This window comes from Mustela lutreola, chromosome 11, assembly GCF_030435805.1.
Source record: "Mustela lutreola isolate mMusLut2 chromosome 11, mMusLut2.pri, whole genome shotgun sequence".
In the NCBI taxonomy this organism is placed as follows: domain Eukaryota; kingdom Metazoa; phylum Chordata; class Mammalia; order Carnivora; family Mustelidae; genus Mustela; species Mustela lutreola.
Window position 1 is genome coordinate 38,693,339 of NC_081300.1, and position 16,747 is coordinate 38,710,085.

The 16,747-nt window shown below is 34.0% G+C and overlaps 1 protein-coding gene across 2 annotated transcripts in view; it reads left to right on the plus strand.

Moving 5' to 3' along the window:
• Positions 1-16,747, plus strand: part of CCDC178 (coiled-coil domain containing 178) — a 442,908-nt gene that overhangs the window by 14,739 nt on the left and 411,422 nt on the right. For both annotated transcript variants that reach the window (XM_059140259.1, XM_059140258.1), the window contains one exon: positions 11,821-11,898. In XM_059140259.1, the coding sequence (XP_058996242.1) occupies positions 11,844-11,898 (55 nt within the window). In that variant the 5' untranslated portion in view covers positions 11,821-11,843. The remainder of the gene's footprint in view (positions 1-11,820; positions 11,899-16,747) is intronic.

The following is a 16,747-nucleotide window of genomic DNA, read 5'->3' on the forward strand; positions in this document are numbered from 1 at the left end:
CTTCTGATGTCCATTAGCATGGTAAATTCTTTTCCACCCCCTCACTTTAAATCTGGAGGTGTCTTCGGGCTTAAAATGAGTTTCTTGGAGGCAACATATAGATGGGTTTTGTTTTTTTATCCTCTGATATCCTGTGTCTTTTGACAGGGGCATTTAGCCCATTAACATTCAGAGTAACTATTGAGAGATATGAATTTAGTGCCATTGTATTGCCTGTAAGGTGGCTGTTACTGTATATGGTCTCTGTTCCTTTCTGATCTACCACTTGTAGGCTCTCTCTTTGCTTAGAGGACCCCTTTCAATATTTCCTCTAAAGCTGGTTTGGTGTTTGCAAATTCTTTCAGTTTTTGTTTGTCCTGGAAGCTTTTAATCTCTCCTTCTATTTTCAATGAGAGCCTAGCTGGATATAGTATTCTTGGCTGCATGTTTTTCTTGTTTAGTGCTCTGAAAATATCATGCCAGCTCTTTCTGGCCTGCCAGGTCTCTGTGGATAAGTCAGCTGCCAATCTAATATTTTTACCACTGTATGTTACATACTTCTTTTCCCGGGCTGCTTTCAGGATTCTCTTTGTCACTGAGACTTGTAAATTTTACTATTAGGTGACGGGGTGTGGGCCTATTCTTATTGATTTTGAGGGGCATTCTCTGAACCTCCTGAATTTTGATGCTCATTCCCTTTGCCATATTGGGGAAATTCTCCCCAATAATTCTCTCCAGTATACCTTCTGCTCCCCTCTCTCTTTCTTCTTCTTCTGGAATCCCAATTATTCTAATGTTGTTTCGTCTTATGGTGTCACTTATCTCTCGAATTCTCCCCTCGTGGTCCAGTAGCTGTTTGTCCCTCTTTTGCTCAGCTTCTTTATTCTCTGTCATTTGGTCTTCTATATCACTAATTCTTTCTTCTGCCTCATTTATCCTAGCAGTGAGAGCCTCCATTTTTTATTGCACCTCATTAATAGCTTTTTTGATTTCAACTTGGTTAGATTTTATTTCTTTTATTTCTCCAGAAAGGGCTTTTATATCTCTCGAGAGGGTTTCTCTAATATCTTCCATGCCTTTTTCGAGCCCGGCTAGAACCTTGAGAATTGTCATTCTGAACTCTAGATCTGACATATTACCAATGTCTGTATTGATTAGGTCCCTAGCCTTCGGTACTGCCTCTTGTTCTTTTTTTTTGTGTTGAATTTTTCCGTCTTGTCATTTTGTCCAGATAAGAGTATATGAAGGAGCAAGTAAAATACTAAAAGGGTGGTAACAACCCCAGGAAAATATGCTTTAACCAAATTAGAAGAGATCCCAAATAGTGAGGGGGGAGAAAGGGGATAAAAAGAGGTTCAAAAGGAAGAAAGAAAAAAAAAAGAAAAAAGAAAAAAAAAGAAAAGAAAAGAAGTAAAAAAAAGAAAACCAATAAGAAAAATATAAAAAAGAAAAAATATATATATTGGATAAACTAGTTAAAAAACGTTAAAAAAGAAAAAGGTAAAAGTTAAAAAAAAAATTACCAGAAGGCGAGAAAAAAAAAAAAAAAACAAAAAATGAAAAAGAAAAAAATCAAATTAACTGCAAGACTAAAAAAATCACAGGGAAAAAGCCATGAGTTCCGTGCTTTGCTTTCTCCTCCTCTGGAATTCTGCTGTTCTCCTTGGTATTGAATCCGCACTCCTTGGTAGGTGAACTTGGTCTAGGCTGGATTTCTTGTTGATCTTCTTGGGGAGGGGCCTGTTGTAGTGATTCTCAAGTGTCTTTGCCCCAGGCAGAATTACACCGCCCTTATCAGGGGCCTGGGTGAGTAATCCCCTAGTGTTTGCTTTCAGGAGCTTTTGTTCCCTGAGCATGTTCCACAGGACGGGAGTACAAATGGCGGCCTCCTGGTCTCCGGCCCGGAGGAGCCAAGAGCCTAGGGCCCCACTCCTCAGTGCGCCCTCAGAGCACAGCGCCCAATTACTCCCGTCTGCCTGACCTCCGGCCGCGCTCCGAGCTCACCGAGCTGCGAGCTTACTGTTGGCTCTGTCTCTGTAGCCGGCTTTCCCGTTCCAATACCCGCAAGCTCTGCGACACTCAGACACCCCCGATCCTTCTGTGACCCTGCGGGACCTGAGGCCACGCTGACCCCGCATGGGCTTCGCCCCGGTTTAGCCTCTGGAGCAATATCCCTCAGCGGAACAGATTTTTAAAAGTCCTGATTTTGTGCGCCGTTCCTCTGCCGCTTGCCGGGAGCCGGCCCCTCCCCCCGGGGTCTATCTTCCCGTCGCTTTGGATTCACGTCGCCCCCGGTCCTACCTTTCAGAAAGTGGTTGTTTTTCTGTTTCCAGAATTGCTGTTCTTCTTCTCTTTGATCTGCCGATGGATTTTTAGGTGTTTGCAATCTTTAGATAAGCTATCTAGCTGATCTCCAGCTAGCTGAAGTAGTCTCAGCCTGCTACTTCTCTGCCATCTTGACTCCGCTCCAAATATTGCACATTTTGTTCTTAATTTAAAGAGTTACTGTATAAAATGGCACACTGAAATGTCCCAATAACTCTTTTCTTTCTTTTATTTCACCCTATGAACACTGGCTATAATACGTCCCTAATCTTTCTATAGCAGAACAGCATGGTGATAGATTGCAAGGCCAAATCCAGTTCTACAATGTACTTAACCTCTCTGATTTCAAGTCTCCTTTGCAAAACAGGGGCCATAATCCTACCTACCTCATAGGTTGTTGTGGAAGTAAAGGTAAATGAGGTATGTTTTAAGTTCAAGCTATCATATTTGATTTCTTTGGGTCAAGACTCCTCTCGCTATTTCATGTAGTAGTAGTATCTCTAAATAAACGGAAACTTTTGGTGTGCAGGGGCTTTCTTTCTTTCTCTTATTCATTATTTTTTTAATTCTAATTTTTAAAAATTTTTAAATTTTCATATATCCTCTAAAATCTCTATCAGAAATAGAAGTGTTCAATAAATAGTTGACATTCTTAAAAAAGTAAAATGAAAAGGCATATTTCTTCAAGACTGAAGGGTAACTCATACTAAAATGACATAGTATTTTCTTGTCTTTTTTTTAAAAAAAGATTTTATTTATTTGAGAAAGACAGAGATAGTGAGAGAGAGCAGGAGTGAGGGGCGGGTGGGGGGGGTGTTGCTAAGAGAGAGAGAGAAGCAGGTTCCCACTAAGCATGGAACCTAAGATGGGGCTCAATCCCAGAACCCTGGGATCATGACCTAAACCTAAGGCAGACACTTAAGAGATTGAGCCACCCAGGCACCCCTGGCATAATATATTTTAATTAAAGTATTTCTTCCATGAGAATTTTAAAGTTTCAAATTTATAAGGATTTGTTATTTTACATTTCAAACATAAAGTAGCCCTTGAATATAAATGACTTAAGTACTTTATATTTTGTCAGTAAATGTAAATGTTTCTCAGGACACTCACTGTAAAATCATTTGATGTGACTTAGAGGTGAAATAGTAACTTAGTACATGATATTGACCTATGAAATAATTTAACATCATCAAAGCTGATTTGACTTTCTCGTCGTTCTTTATGTCTGAAGTAATTACCAGAAGGTGAAAGGCTCATCTCTTAGACAAATTCAGAATACGGTATGAGATTACTCTGTGAATATGTATGTGGAAGTGGACTTTTTCAGTTCTAATTTGATTTGTAGAGAAAGATGATATCTTATCTTCCCGAAGATGTATTTGGCTTTAGTAAAACCATGAGATGTAATATTTGATTCACCTTAACGCTGATCTATTGGATGTAATACAAACATAATATAAAGTCAATAGAACTTCATTAAAGAAAGAGAGGAGAGATTAAGAATCAGAGGATAGAGTTAAAAGATTTATAAAAGAAATTATTTTAGATATGTGTGAGAAAGATGTGGAAAAAATGCCTTGTAAAAAAGAGGTTGAGGAATCAACACACTTGGCAGGGTTTATTCTTTTTTCTATTATTACTGTGGTATTATAAATTTTGTATTATAGGATTTTTAAAATTTTGGAATTTGGGTTAAAATGAAAGTCAATATTTGATAAATTCATGCTCATTGTGATAGTCTGTTTTTAATGGGTGACCTTTATTTGACAAACTTTTTTTCATTGTTTCTTGAAATAACTTTGAAAACGGTTGTCCAGAATGAACATAAAGAGTACATCTTTGTGACTTATTTATTCCAAAACTGGACATTTGTACCTATTAATCCATCTTATCTATTTCACCCATTGCCTCACCTACCTCCCCTCTGGCAAATTCTGAAGCAGTTTTCTGTTTTTAAGAGTCTGGCTTTTCATTTGCTTGTTTTTATTTCTCTGTTTGTTCATTTTGATTTTTAGATCCCACATATAAGTCAGTCACAGAGATGAAAGGTACAGCATGGGGAATACAGTCAATAATATTGTAAGAACATTACAGGAGACAGGTGGTGACTACAGTTATCATGGTAATCAATGAGTAATGTACAAAACTGCTGAATCGATATGTGGTACACCTGAAGCTAATATTACATTTTACATTAATTATACCTTAATAAAAAAGAATGACCATAGTAATCATATATTGAAAATTAAAAAGTTTTTCCTAGAAAGTGCGATTGGAATATTGACCTATAGTTTATTATAAATATGAATCTTTTCCATGTTTAAGGCAAGATTATGCTACTTTACAAGCAAATGTTGTCTTTAAGCTCATTATAAATATATACACACATATATAATGAATGTCAATTATTTTGTTTTGTTTTATTAACAATAACTCTAACTTTGATTTTTTTATGAATCAAAATTCAAAAATTTCCCACTATTCACTATCTTCATCTTATTACAATCAGTGTTTTGAGTTTCTTACTCTGTTGTACTTTGATTATAAAAAATAAGAGAACATTATTCTTCTCTCACGTCTTATAATTCAGTGGGAAAAAAGAACACATGCACAGTTATTTAAGAAACTATGATAAGTGCAATATGATATTTAAGTAATAATAAAGTATAGAGAGGAGTAAGTACATTTGTTTTGTGGTAACAAGTAAAAGGAGACATGATATTACATACCTAAGGAAAGGAAGAATAAAAAGAATGTGCAAGGCAATGGCAGCACAGAAGTGTATGTCTTATTTTGATGACTGGTATGACTAGAATATGGAATGTGTGGTAAAGGCAATGGGGTGGCAGGACGATACCAAGGACTATTTTTATTGTCTCATGGACATGTAATTTTTAGACGTTTGCTAAAATTCCTTGATGTTACTAAAAAACATATAATACACATCAAATGGGTGAGTACTTTAAAGGCAGAGCTGTCTTATTCTTTTGTATCCTACACAAATAGTACAGTGACAAGATATAAGCTAAAAACCGCTAAAGGAATAAGTGAATGGCTAAAAGGAAATGATTCAAGCATTATCTAATATTAAAATGGATCTTAGAAGATAATTCAGTCCAGTATCCAGTCTCTTAGATTTTCTAAATCCTTCTTATATAACACTTAATAAACTATTTTATAGTTTCTCCATAGTCACTGTTATTGATAAAATGCTTTCTACCTCACAACATAGCTTTGTTCACTGTTGGAAAAACTAGAATTTTCAGAAGCATTTCTGCATGACTGCCAAAATATTCTTCCATGTAGAACCACATCCTGTTAGTAAGCCTGACATTTTTGGAATAAAGCCTCTGGGGATATCTGATTAGACTTATTTCCCTATCTTCTCCCTTACCCCACCATTGGCAACATTATAGTGAGGATAGCTTATGATAACAGACAGTAGCCTCATTCCTGACCATAATGTGGGCAGGAATAGAGAACGGACTTAAGTGAGGACAATAATAATATCCTGACTTCGCAGCAATGATTGAAAGGGTCAAATAGGCACTTGGTCCAAGTAAGGCTAATTAAAATACCCCAAGAGATAATGGAATTCAAATTTGAGAAAGAGTCAACATCACTTTGATGGCTGAAGCTCTATGATAGAAATCTCAGGAAGTGTCAGCAGAGATTTCTGAAATACAGAGAAGGTCAGGTTGTAGGAAAAAAATAGAATGAGTATGAAAAGACTACTTGAGGCCAAGACAGAGAGAATGTTGATGGCAACTAAGTCTTTGTATTCCTGCTTCTGTTATGGCTGGACTACCGGTATTTCCGACAAATTCACTACTATCTTTCCCATAAATACTCAATTTTATGTTATATTATTTCTTTTTGTGTGTTTATTTATTTATTTATTTTTATTTATTTTTGCTTAAACTGAGTTTTCTTATCTGCAACAAAGAAGAACCAATAAAGCAATCTGCTTTAGACATTTTAGATCAGTAGTCTCAATCGTGGTTGGTCTTCCTCTGCTCTGTTAATATCAAATCTCTGATTACTGACCTTGGCCAGGATGCTGACTCTGATTCCTATTTCCTCCCTTACTTGATGGTTTGGATTTGTACTCTGTGCTCTTTATTAGCTTTGTTAAACCTGTTTAGGGTTTGGAAGTTATCTAGATAGACTCTGACATAATTTGTATTTGAATCATAACTTCAAATAAGTTTAAAATCTCACTTATATTATGGGGTGAAAAACTGGGAAAAGTAAGTAAATATTTTTTTAATATTCCAACAGTTTATTAAGTATCTCCATTGTCAGACCTTTTAAAATATTCTCTGTGAAGAGAATGCAGACTTGTAACTATTATTGGGTATATTTAAATTATGATAAAATAAATCAGGTGAACTATAGATAAAGCCACTATGAATAAACAAAAAAATATGTTTTCCACAATTATTGGAAGACTATCAGTATGTCTACACTGATTACTGAAAAGAATGTGTGAGGGAATCATGGCTACTGAGATGCTTTAAGATAGCCTAAAGTTGCTTAACATTTTCATGAGGGTATGGAAGAACAGGAAAGTGGTACATTAATTTCATAGCCTTATTAAAGCCATGAAAATAAAACAGATAAAAAGAAACAGCATCTTGGGGCACCTGGGTGGCTCCGTGGATTAAGCCTCTGCCTTCTGCCCCAAGTCATGACCTCCAGGGAGTTTGCTTCTCCCTTTCCCTCTGCCCCCCCCCCCCCCCGCCAACCCCAGTTCCTGCTCTCTCTCTTTGCATTCTTTAAAAAGAAAAAAAAAAAAGAAAGAAAGAAAAACAGCACCTAAAGAGATGAAGTATATAGATACAATTTACTAAGTTTTAGAAGTGTCTATGGTACTATCATTTTCTTTAAGGCTTTAGTTTTTGTGGGCATTGGGGATGAGCTTCTAAACTGTCTAAATACTGCTTTTTTATATTGTTTGTGGGTTTAGAACATGGGTGATCCAAAATGATTTATATGTTTATTTCCATTTAAAATAAATACATTTTCAAATAAAAACACTGAAATAAATTGGGAGAAGATCCTTATAATAAATTAGTAACAAAGGACTCTATCTACAACAATGGAAGATTAAAAAAAAAAACAAACCCCAAACCACAACCCAGAATGTACTTTACTAGAGATATTCTAGTATGATACATGAAAGTATGGAAGAGACCTTATAGTAGACTTAGTCACAATAGTAAAAATATTTGAAAACAACTGAAATGTTCATCAATAGGAGAATGGTATAATAAAACAATGGAATGTTACAGCAGTGAAAGAATGAAAAAAGCTATTTATAAAACCACAGATAAATCTCAAAATGTACTAAACAATAAAAAATCTATAGAATGATTTGTAGAGTATATTTATTTAAAGTTGTAAAACTGAATCAATTCTATATAGTATATTATTTTGAGATATATAATAAAAAAGCCTGAAACTACAGGGATTATAATTTTGATGGATGTAAGTAACTTTTGGTGAGGGAGGAAGTGAAATGTGACCATTGAATAATACAATGAAATTTGAATGCTATTGTTAACTATTATTTCTTAGTCTGTATTGTAGAATACAAGGTGTTTTATTTTATGGTGCTATGTAATATTTGATAATAAAATATTTAAAATAATTACAAATAAAATCATGAGGGGAAATGGGTAAAGTGAGAGGGTCTTCTGTCTATAAAGATAAATAGCTCAGAAATTTTGTTTTAGCAATGGGGAAGCAAAATATTTGAGGAATATAGTGATTTGATGAGATGATAGCTTAATGTGATGAAATAAAAAGAATTGTACGTGTAACATGCTATTCAAGTATGGAAACAAACAAAAATTATAAACAAAAACTTAGCTTTTGCCAGAAGATGCCAGAAAGCTTGAATAGTTGGAAGGAAAGTTGACAGTCCTATGCCAAATCTGTAACTATAAACTGATTGCAGGTGTTTTATTCTTTCATACATTTTTTTAATTCATGAATTTTTTCATTTTCAACAAGATGTGACCTGCTGAACCCCTCCAATGTGACAGGCACTGTGATAGATCTGTGCTGTCCAATACTGTAGCACATAGCCATATGTGACAAATCAAATTTAATTAAAATAAAATTAAAAAATTAATTCCTGGGTTAAATTAGATTTCAAGTGGTCAATAGTGATTTTAAGTGATCAGGTGGCTAATATAATGCCTATTTTGGATAGCATAGATTTAGAAGATTTTCATCACTGTAGAAAGTTCTATTTAATGTTGCTGTTACAAATGATAGAACTATAGCAGTGAACAACAAAGATTTTGAGTTCTGAGAAAAGAGAAAACAAAGGAAAAGATTATAAAAATATATTACCATGTTAAGTAGTAATGAGTCATTTGAAAAAATAAAGCATCTTAAGTGGACAGAGTGAAGGGTATGTTCTGATGAAGTGGCTTTCATAAGGAATCATAACTATGGAAAGAAAGGCATTTCTATTCATTGGGAGGGGGTTGAACCGAGAAATGTGTGGCTTCATGAATGCCAAGGTACACAATTGATTTAGAAGATAGCATAAAAGAGAGTTCTAGTAAGATAAGAATTTTGAAATTGTAATTGGAAATAATAAATCAAGAGGGAGGATGTTATGAACTCTCCAGCACAAGTGGAGGGATAAGAGAAACCAGTAGAGGGATACTCCCACATTGTCAGAACAGAAGGAGGCCATGAAAGGCACAGATGTGTTTAGTTTGTGGGTTTGGTGATGGAAAATTAGAGTTCAAATCAAATTCCTTCTATTTTCTCTCTGAAGTAGGAGGTGATATCTTTCAAAAGAGAGAAATAGAGTTTAAAAAGAAATAGGATTTGAAACAATTGATGTCTAAACTTTTTTAGCCTGAAATTAACATTTTCCCTTACCTACCATTTCATTCTTAGTCCTCTACTCCTCCTCATACACCTATTGAAAGAATCAGATTCTCTATTCATTTTTCTCTAAGTGGAACCCACTCCAGCTCTGATAACCTAGCTCATGTTGTACTTAGGGGAGGGAATAGGGATAGGACACCCGCTCCAGCTTTCTGAAAGTAGAGGTCAAGAGCATTGACTTTTATGCTTGCTTCTATATTTTCCATCTTTTTATTATTGTATGCTTCATTCAAGTTCATTTTTTTTCTGAACTTGCTTTATTCTTTCTTCAGCCTTATCACATCCACTTTTAGTTTATCACTCAGTTTAGAATCGCAGATATAGCAGTTTGTAGTTCATGTTTTAGAGACTTTTTTTGAAATCTGCAGTATCAATTTGCAAAATTTTATGTCTGAAATTTTAAAATTTGATATTATATTTATAAATATGTTAAGCATATTTAGGTGGTTTATATCTGGTAACTTCATTATCTAGAGTACCTTTGGGTCAGAGTCTGTTATCTTTCCTTTCTGGGTGATTTCTATTATCTAGTCACTGTGTGGGGGTTTACCTTTGACTTTGTGTTGGGCAAGAATCACCTTAAATTCACTTTCCTTTTGAGAGATTCTGAGTCACCCAAATGATCTGTGACTGGGCTTCAGTCAATGGGTAGTCTTCTGTTTCATTTTGTTCCTTAAGATTTAGAGTTCTGACGTCTCAATCATAGGAATGGGGCAATTTTTCAAATTCTTGACAGAATTTGGATTCTATTTTTTGTTTCCAAAGATTGTGTGGCTGTTAAAGTATTGCCTAGACTCTCAGCAGCCTCTCTCACATCAGATATTGCCCTTGGGAAAAGTGGCCTTACATGTTGTTCTCATCTCTGTGGACTTCTGTGTTCTACCACGTCTTGGACCAGATTTTTGTCGGAGGCAGGCCCCTGGCCAGGGAGGCCTCTGCCATTAAAAGATGGCGCCTGGCTAGTTGCCAGGTTAGGATTGCCTTGTGAGACTAAGCGGAATGCCAAATAGGAAGTAAACAGCATTGGTTGCTAGCGAAGTTGTTCATTTAGGTGCACAGCCTGATTCGCTCTCTCCTGTACCCTGATTGCTGATTGGTCATGTAAACGTATATAAGTGTGTAGACTTGCGGAAATAAAGAGGGAGAAGATACATCTGGACTGGGGCTTCTTGTCGTCCTTGCGGGTAGAGGGCGATAGATTTTTATTATTACCTTGTTCTCAGATACTTTCATGAAGATTTAAAAATATGTTATAACCATATTTTTGTTAGTAGTAATTTGTAAACCATATTTTTGTTAGTAGTAATTTGTAAGAACACTTTCCAAGTTACCCATTTCTACATTACTATAACAATTTTCTTATATTTTTCCTGTAATTTTGTATAGAAAATGATTCCATGTTTTAACTATAAGCTTCACTGAATTAAAAAAATTAAATGTTGACATGAAGTCAAATTTAATTACGGACTTTTCTGTAGCTTCTGTTCCTTTCATAAATTGGTCTTGATGAAGTAGATTGGCTTATTCAAAGGAGCACTGGACTTGGGATTCATGGTTTTCTTTCATAGCACTCTTCCCTAATAGCTATTCTATGTTATAGAATTACTATCTTTCCATTCAGTAGCTTAAATTTCTAATAAATATCAATTCATAGGAATTACAGCAGAGTAACATGTTAAATATAGGGATATTGTCAGCAATGTCAAAACTCTATAGGACAAACTATTTTATTTCCACACTGATAAATTGTAGACAAAAGAAACCTCACAAAGAGAATTAAAGTGAGCACTTACAAAGAGAATTAAAAGACATTTCAGTTGAATGTTATATCACTATTCTGAAAACTTTTAAAAAACAGGAAAAAATACAAGACAAAAGAAATGTAAACACTGACTGCATGTTTAGTGATATTAAGACAGTATTATTAGCAGTCTTCATTATATTATTGGTATTATTGCTATGTTTAAAAGAATTCTTGAAATACTTACAAATGCAATACTGTAACATTTGATTATGACTCTGATCAGGTAGGCAGACAGGGCAGTGGGTAAGTATACAGAATTCAGATTGACTACTAGTTGAAACTGGTTGAAGGCCACTTAGAGATCCATTCTGTTTTCTCTCACCTGTGTATATATTTGACTTTTTCCATAATAAAATGTTTAAAAAAGGAACTGAGAAAAAGTAAAGATAATGGTAAGGTTTAACTTTATCATAAGAAATGAAACGTCATTGATTCTAGAATCTCCACGGGGCTTAGAGTCCACAGTTACAATGATAAATGCTAAAAAAAAAAAAAATCTAGTCTCCAGGCCAGATGTCTGTTTAAGTTACCAGCAAAGCAGAGGATCTATGATTCCTTTTTAGTGAGGATTTTTATATTTGGTGTTCCCAAAAAGGATCATTATAGCTCTCATGGGAAGAAGAGTACACTGTTGGATTTCCTTACACTCTTAACATAATTTAGTACTGATTTTTATATATCCTATGTTAGAAACTCATCCTGACACTCTCAGTTCTTGAATTGGCAATTTTTAGTGAATTTAAATATATACTACTATTGATTCATGATATTTAAAGATTTTTCTTTCTAATTAGGTTTTGAAATATTGTAAATAACCATGCCTGAAAAGACAATTTCCTGTTCTAACATTGAAGGTGATCAAGACAAGAAAAGTAAGTTTACCATTAAGTGATTTTCTCTGAAACTAGGTCATCAGTAAATACAAGGCAGCTACAAAGATAGTAGTCTTCCTCATGACAAAGGGACACACAATCAAACCTTACTGGGACCATGAAAGTGAGTAAATGAAAGGAGTAAGTCAGTTTAAGGAAAACCCCTGTCTGGATTATAATTAATTTCTTTAATAATTATTACTGAAATAAACTATAGGCAATACAATGTACAGATAGCACAAAAAAGCCAGCTCTTATGTGAGTCAATCACATACATCTCAACTCTACTCCACTGATTGCTTGAAGCTGTTTAGTTGATAACAATAGCTAGTTATTAAAATTTTACCAGCACCTCCTGAAGATAACACAAAATTAAAAATTAAAAATATTTGATAATTCTATCTTGTAATTGTATTAGATTTTATTGCATTACTTTGCATTCTGAACCCCAACATCTTTAATTGGCATTTTGTTAGCAATATCATGTCTTTGTATGATACAGAAGAGAAGTCAGCAAATTACAGCCCATGGGCCAAATTTGGACAGCAGCCCTTTTTATACAGCCGAAATGCTACAAATGTTTTCACATTTGTAAAGACTTGTAAAAAAAAAAAAAAGAAAAGAAAAGAAAAGAAAAAAGAGAAAAGAGAGAGAAAAAAAAAGAAACAAAGAGGACTATGAACACAGTTTGCACAAGGCCCATAAAACCTAACATTTTTTACTATCTGGCCCTTTATACAAAGCATCTGCCAATCCTTTGTATAGAATTTTGTCTTGAGTACTTTAATGCGGGACAATAGTCTTTGTAGTTCATTGATGGTCAAGTTGCTAATTGTCGCATTAATGCTCTATAATAATCAATAAAAAAGGCAGGTGCATATAGCATCATACACATTCATTTTACCTCACTTATGCAGGAGTGTGCTGGATAGTTCTGCTAATCTCAGGTGGGCTCAGGATGGCTCACTCATACATCTGCAATAAGCCACAAGCAACTCAAGCAACTAATTTTGCTTGAGTTTGGGGTTTCATCTTTCACAGGCCTATGGCCTTGGCTGGGAAAACTGGGCTGATTCATTTCTGCACCATGATGTCTTCCCTAGTTTTCCAGTAGCCTTGATCTAATGGCTTGGGAGAAGGAACAGAAGCTCACAAGGCTTCTTGAGGCCAAGGCTCAAAACTGGCACACTACCATTTGTTGTATTTTATTGGCCAAAGCAGGACATAGGACCAGCCCAGAGTCAAGAAACAAGGGGTTAAGGTCTATTGTTTGATGATGGATGCTACAAAGTCACATTGGAAAGGAAGGTGAACACTGGGAGGAAAAACTTCTTGGGACTATTATTTCAATCCAGCTACTACAATTTTATCTGGGGTTACAAGACAAAGCAATCATTTAGTAATTCTAAACATGGTTGAAGATATTGCACGAGGGATTTCATGTAGAATTACCAATCTTGAGTAGGATTTTAGTATTCATCACCACATTTTACTTTCACAATATTTCAGTAACTTTGGTTTTTGTCTCTTACCAATATCAGTTGGAAAAAAGCATGTCATTTTACTGTAATTGTGTTTATGTATTAAACAAAAAATTTTCATTTTTGGAAACGGATTTCAATCTCAAATTAACAATATGAACCAGATTATTCACTTAAAATAATTTTCCCAAAGATACAATTTGGAAAGAAGATAATCAAACATACTTGCACATATCTCTTGTTTAAATACTTGGAAAGAACTTTTCAAACCTTTTGGATTATAATGTTATTTAAAAGCTACTAGTTTGTTCCAAGACTTTTGAGATCCAGGCTGATGGTTTCCCTTTGAATGACCTGACAAAGTCTATTTTGTATTGCAACAGAAATTGACCAGTCTACACTGATTTGCAAGCAAAAACTCCTATATGTGGTGCATCAGAACAGAGTTAATCATATTAAAAAAAGGCAGGCCACCTGTTTTTAGTCTACACAAGGGAGAGATATACACAAATATAACCACATACCACAGTATTTAATGGAACATGAGTGTTCTATGATACAGATTATTTCCATACAGGCATATGAATTATAAAATAATTCGGTTAATAAATCGTCTTTTGGTGTTTGCTTAGTCAGTAAGTTTAGAATATTTGTATTTAAATGACATTAGAACAAATATTTGGAATGCTGGGATAAATACTAATTACCTATTAAAATTAACTTCTGTCTCTTTAGCATCATACCATCATTAAGCTTCCTATCTTCTGTGTAAACCAACCAACCACTACAGAGAATATTCAGTTCATCAAACAAAGCATTGAGATACCTATGTTCAAACTATAGAAATTTATCAGACCTCAGTGTTTATTGTTATGTTGTGGCAGATTTCAAATTTTAAGCCCAAAGCAATCTCTGCTGGACGATGTACTGAACCTAATTATCTACCAACCTTTGAAAATGTTTGTCATTAACTCTGTCATTAATATTATAAAAACACAGTATGAGGTCTTATTTATTAACTTCTACCAGATTATATTGACCGTAATACTTCTCCTAACATCAAAAATAAATCCTTTCTTTATGTTGTGTCAATCATCATGAAACTACTGTGGTCATGTTAAAATTCTCATTATACTATAAATAAACATATAGAATTGGATAATTATTCTGTGCTCTCAGCTGAAATAAATAATAAAACATTTATTAAAACATTATTAAACATTTTCAAATTGTTCTGTACAGTCACAGCCAGATATTAAACATGCTGACCAACAGTATTTTCAGATGACTCATGTTTACAAATGGTTAGCTCCAAGATAATAATGTCTATTACAATTAACAGTAACTTTTTACAAACTTACCCCCTGTAATGTTGTGATTTGTAGGCAATATTTTCAGTAAGTACAAAACTGCATTTAATGTCAGTATCACATATTTATTTGAATGATGATACTGATTCTGGATTAGTTTTCCTATTTCTTGTATTTCATAATATATATTTTCCCATACAACAGGCTGAGGCTGTGCTGTTTTTTTTTTTTTTTTTGTTTTGTTTTTTGTTTTTTTTTTTTACACATTAGTTTCTTATTTGTTGGAATAGGAAAATTTTGTACATTAAAAATACCTGTAACAGGGGCACCTGTGTGGCTCAGTGGGTTAAACCCTCTGCCTTTGGCTTAGGTCATGATCCCAGAGTCCTGGGATTGAGCCCCCCATTGGGCTCTCTACTCAGCAGGGACCCTGCTTCCCCCTCTCTCTCTGCCTGCCTCTCTGCCTACTTGTGATCTCTGCCTGTCAAATAAATAAATAAATAATCTTTAAAAAAATACCTGTAACATATATGTAAAGAATACTAATAAAATTGACTATCTGTGCACTCATGACCTACCTTAACAAACAAAACCCTGAGATCTCACCTCTCACAAATCACATTTATTTTTTGTATATTTTATAAAAACATATTAATACAATGCATATATGGTTTGATACTTTTAATCTCATAATTTTAACTGTTTTATTAATTCACTAATAAGTTAGATTATCTGAAAATAATGAGGTTTGATTTTTACTTTCTTCCCATTATAATTTTATCACTTTCCCTCTTCTATTGCTTAGTCTAGATCCTTCAGAATGTTATTAAATGAAGCAATAAAAATGTGCACATTTATCTTCTTGTTCCAGATTTTTAAAATGAGACTTTTAATGCTTCATCATTAAATCTGATGGTATTTTTCAGGTTATCTTTATAATGTACTATAAATTATGAACATGCATTGAATTTTATGAATGCTTTTCCTACATCTATTGAAATTTTTCTGTGATTAAGTTTTTCTTCTTTAATCTTTAAATTTAATGAATTGCATAAATAGATTTTGAATTGCTAAACTTTTCATTCATGGGACAAATTTATTTTTTTAAGTTTCTTTTCATATATTGCTACTTGTTATAGGACTAGTTAGGCTTTCTGTGTATTCTTAATTCACTATTGACAAGTTTTAATTTTTTCTTTTAAGAATTTGTTCACTTTGTTAAATTTGAAATATACTGATATAACACTTTTATATCTCTCTACATTCAGTTATTCCTCCTTTACATTCATAATATTGTACTTGTTTCATCTTCCCCTTTGTCTAGATCAATTTTACCACGTGTTTATTTGTGTTAAACTCTTCAAAGTGGTAATTTATGATCTTTTTAATTATCTCTAGAGTTTTTTGTTGCTGATGGTCTGTTTTCTATTTTATTAATTTCAGATATTACTACTCCTCTTCCTTCTACTTTCTTTGGGTTTGTTTTTTTTTTCATATATTCTTAATTTGGATGCTTAGATCACTAGTTTTTAGATTTAATATAATTATTTAAAGTTATGAATTTCCCTTGAGATATCATAGATATTATAAAAAGGACTGGACTGTCAAATCAGACTCCTTTGAAACAGAGACTTACTCAGCATACATCTTACTAAATGCTGGTCTGGGTAATAGTGTTTAACTTTTACTTATTTTGTTTACTTATTTTTTTTAAAGATTTCATTTATTTATTTGACAGAGATACAAGTAGGCAGGGAGGCAGGCAGAGAGAGAGGGGGAAGCAGGCTCCCTGCTGATCAGAGAGCCCGATGCAGGGCTTCATTGAAGGACCCTGGGATCATGACCTGAGCCGAAGGCAGAGGCTTAACCCACTGAGCCACCCAGGTGCCCCAAGTGTTTAACTTTTTTTTTTTAACTTTTAAAAACTTATATTCACATATTATAAAATTCACCTCTTTAAAGGTACAATTCAGTGTTTTTAGTATAATCACAAGGTTGTGTAAATGTCAACGTTAATTCTAGAATACCTTCATAACCTCTAAAAGAAGCCCTATACCA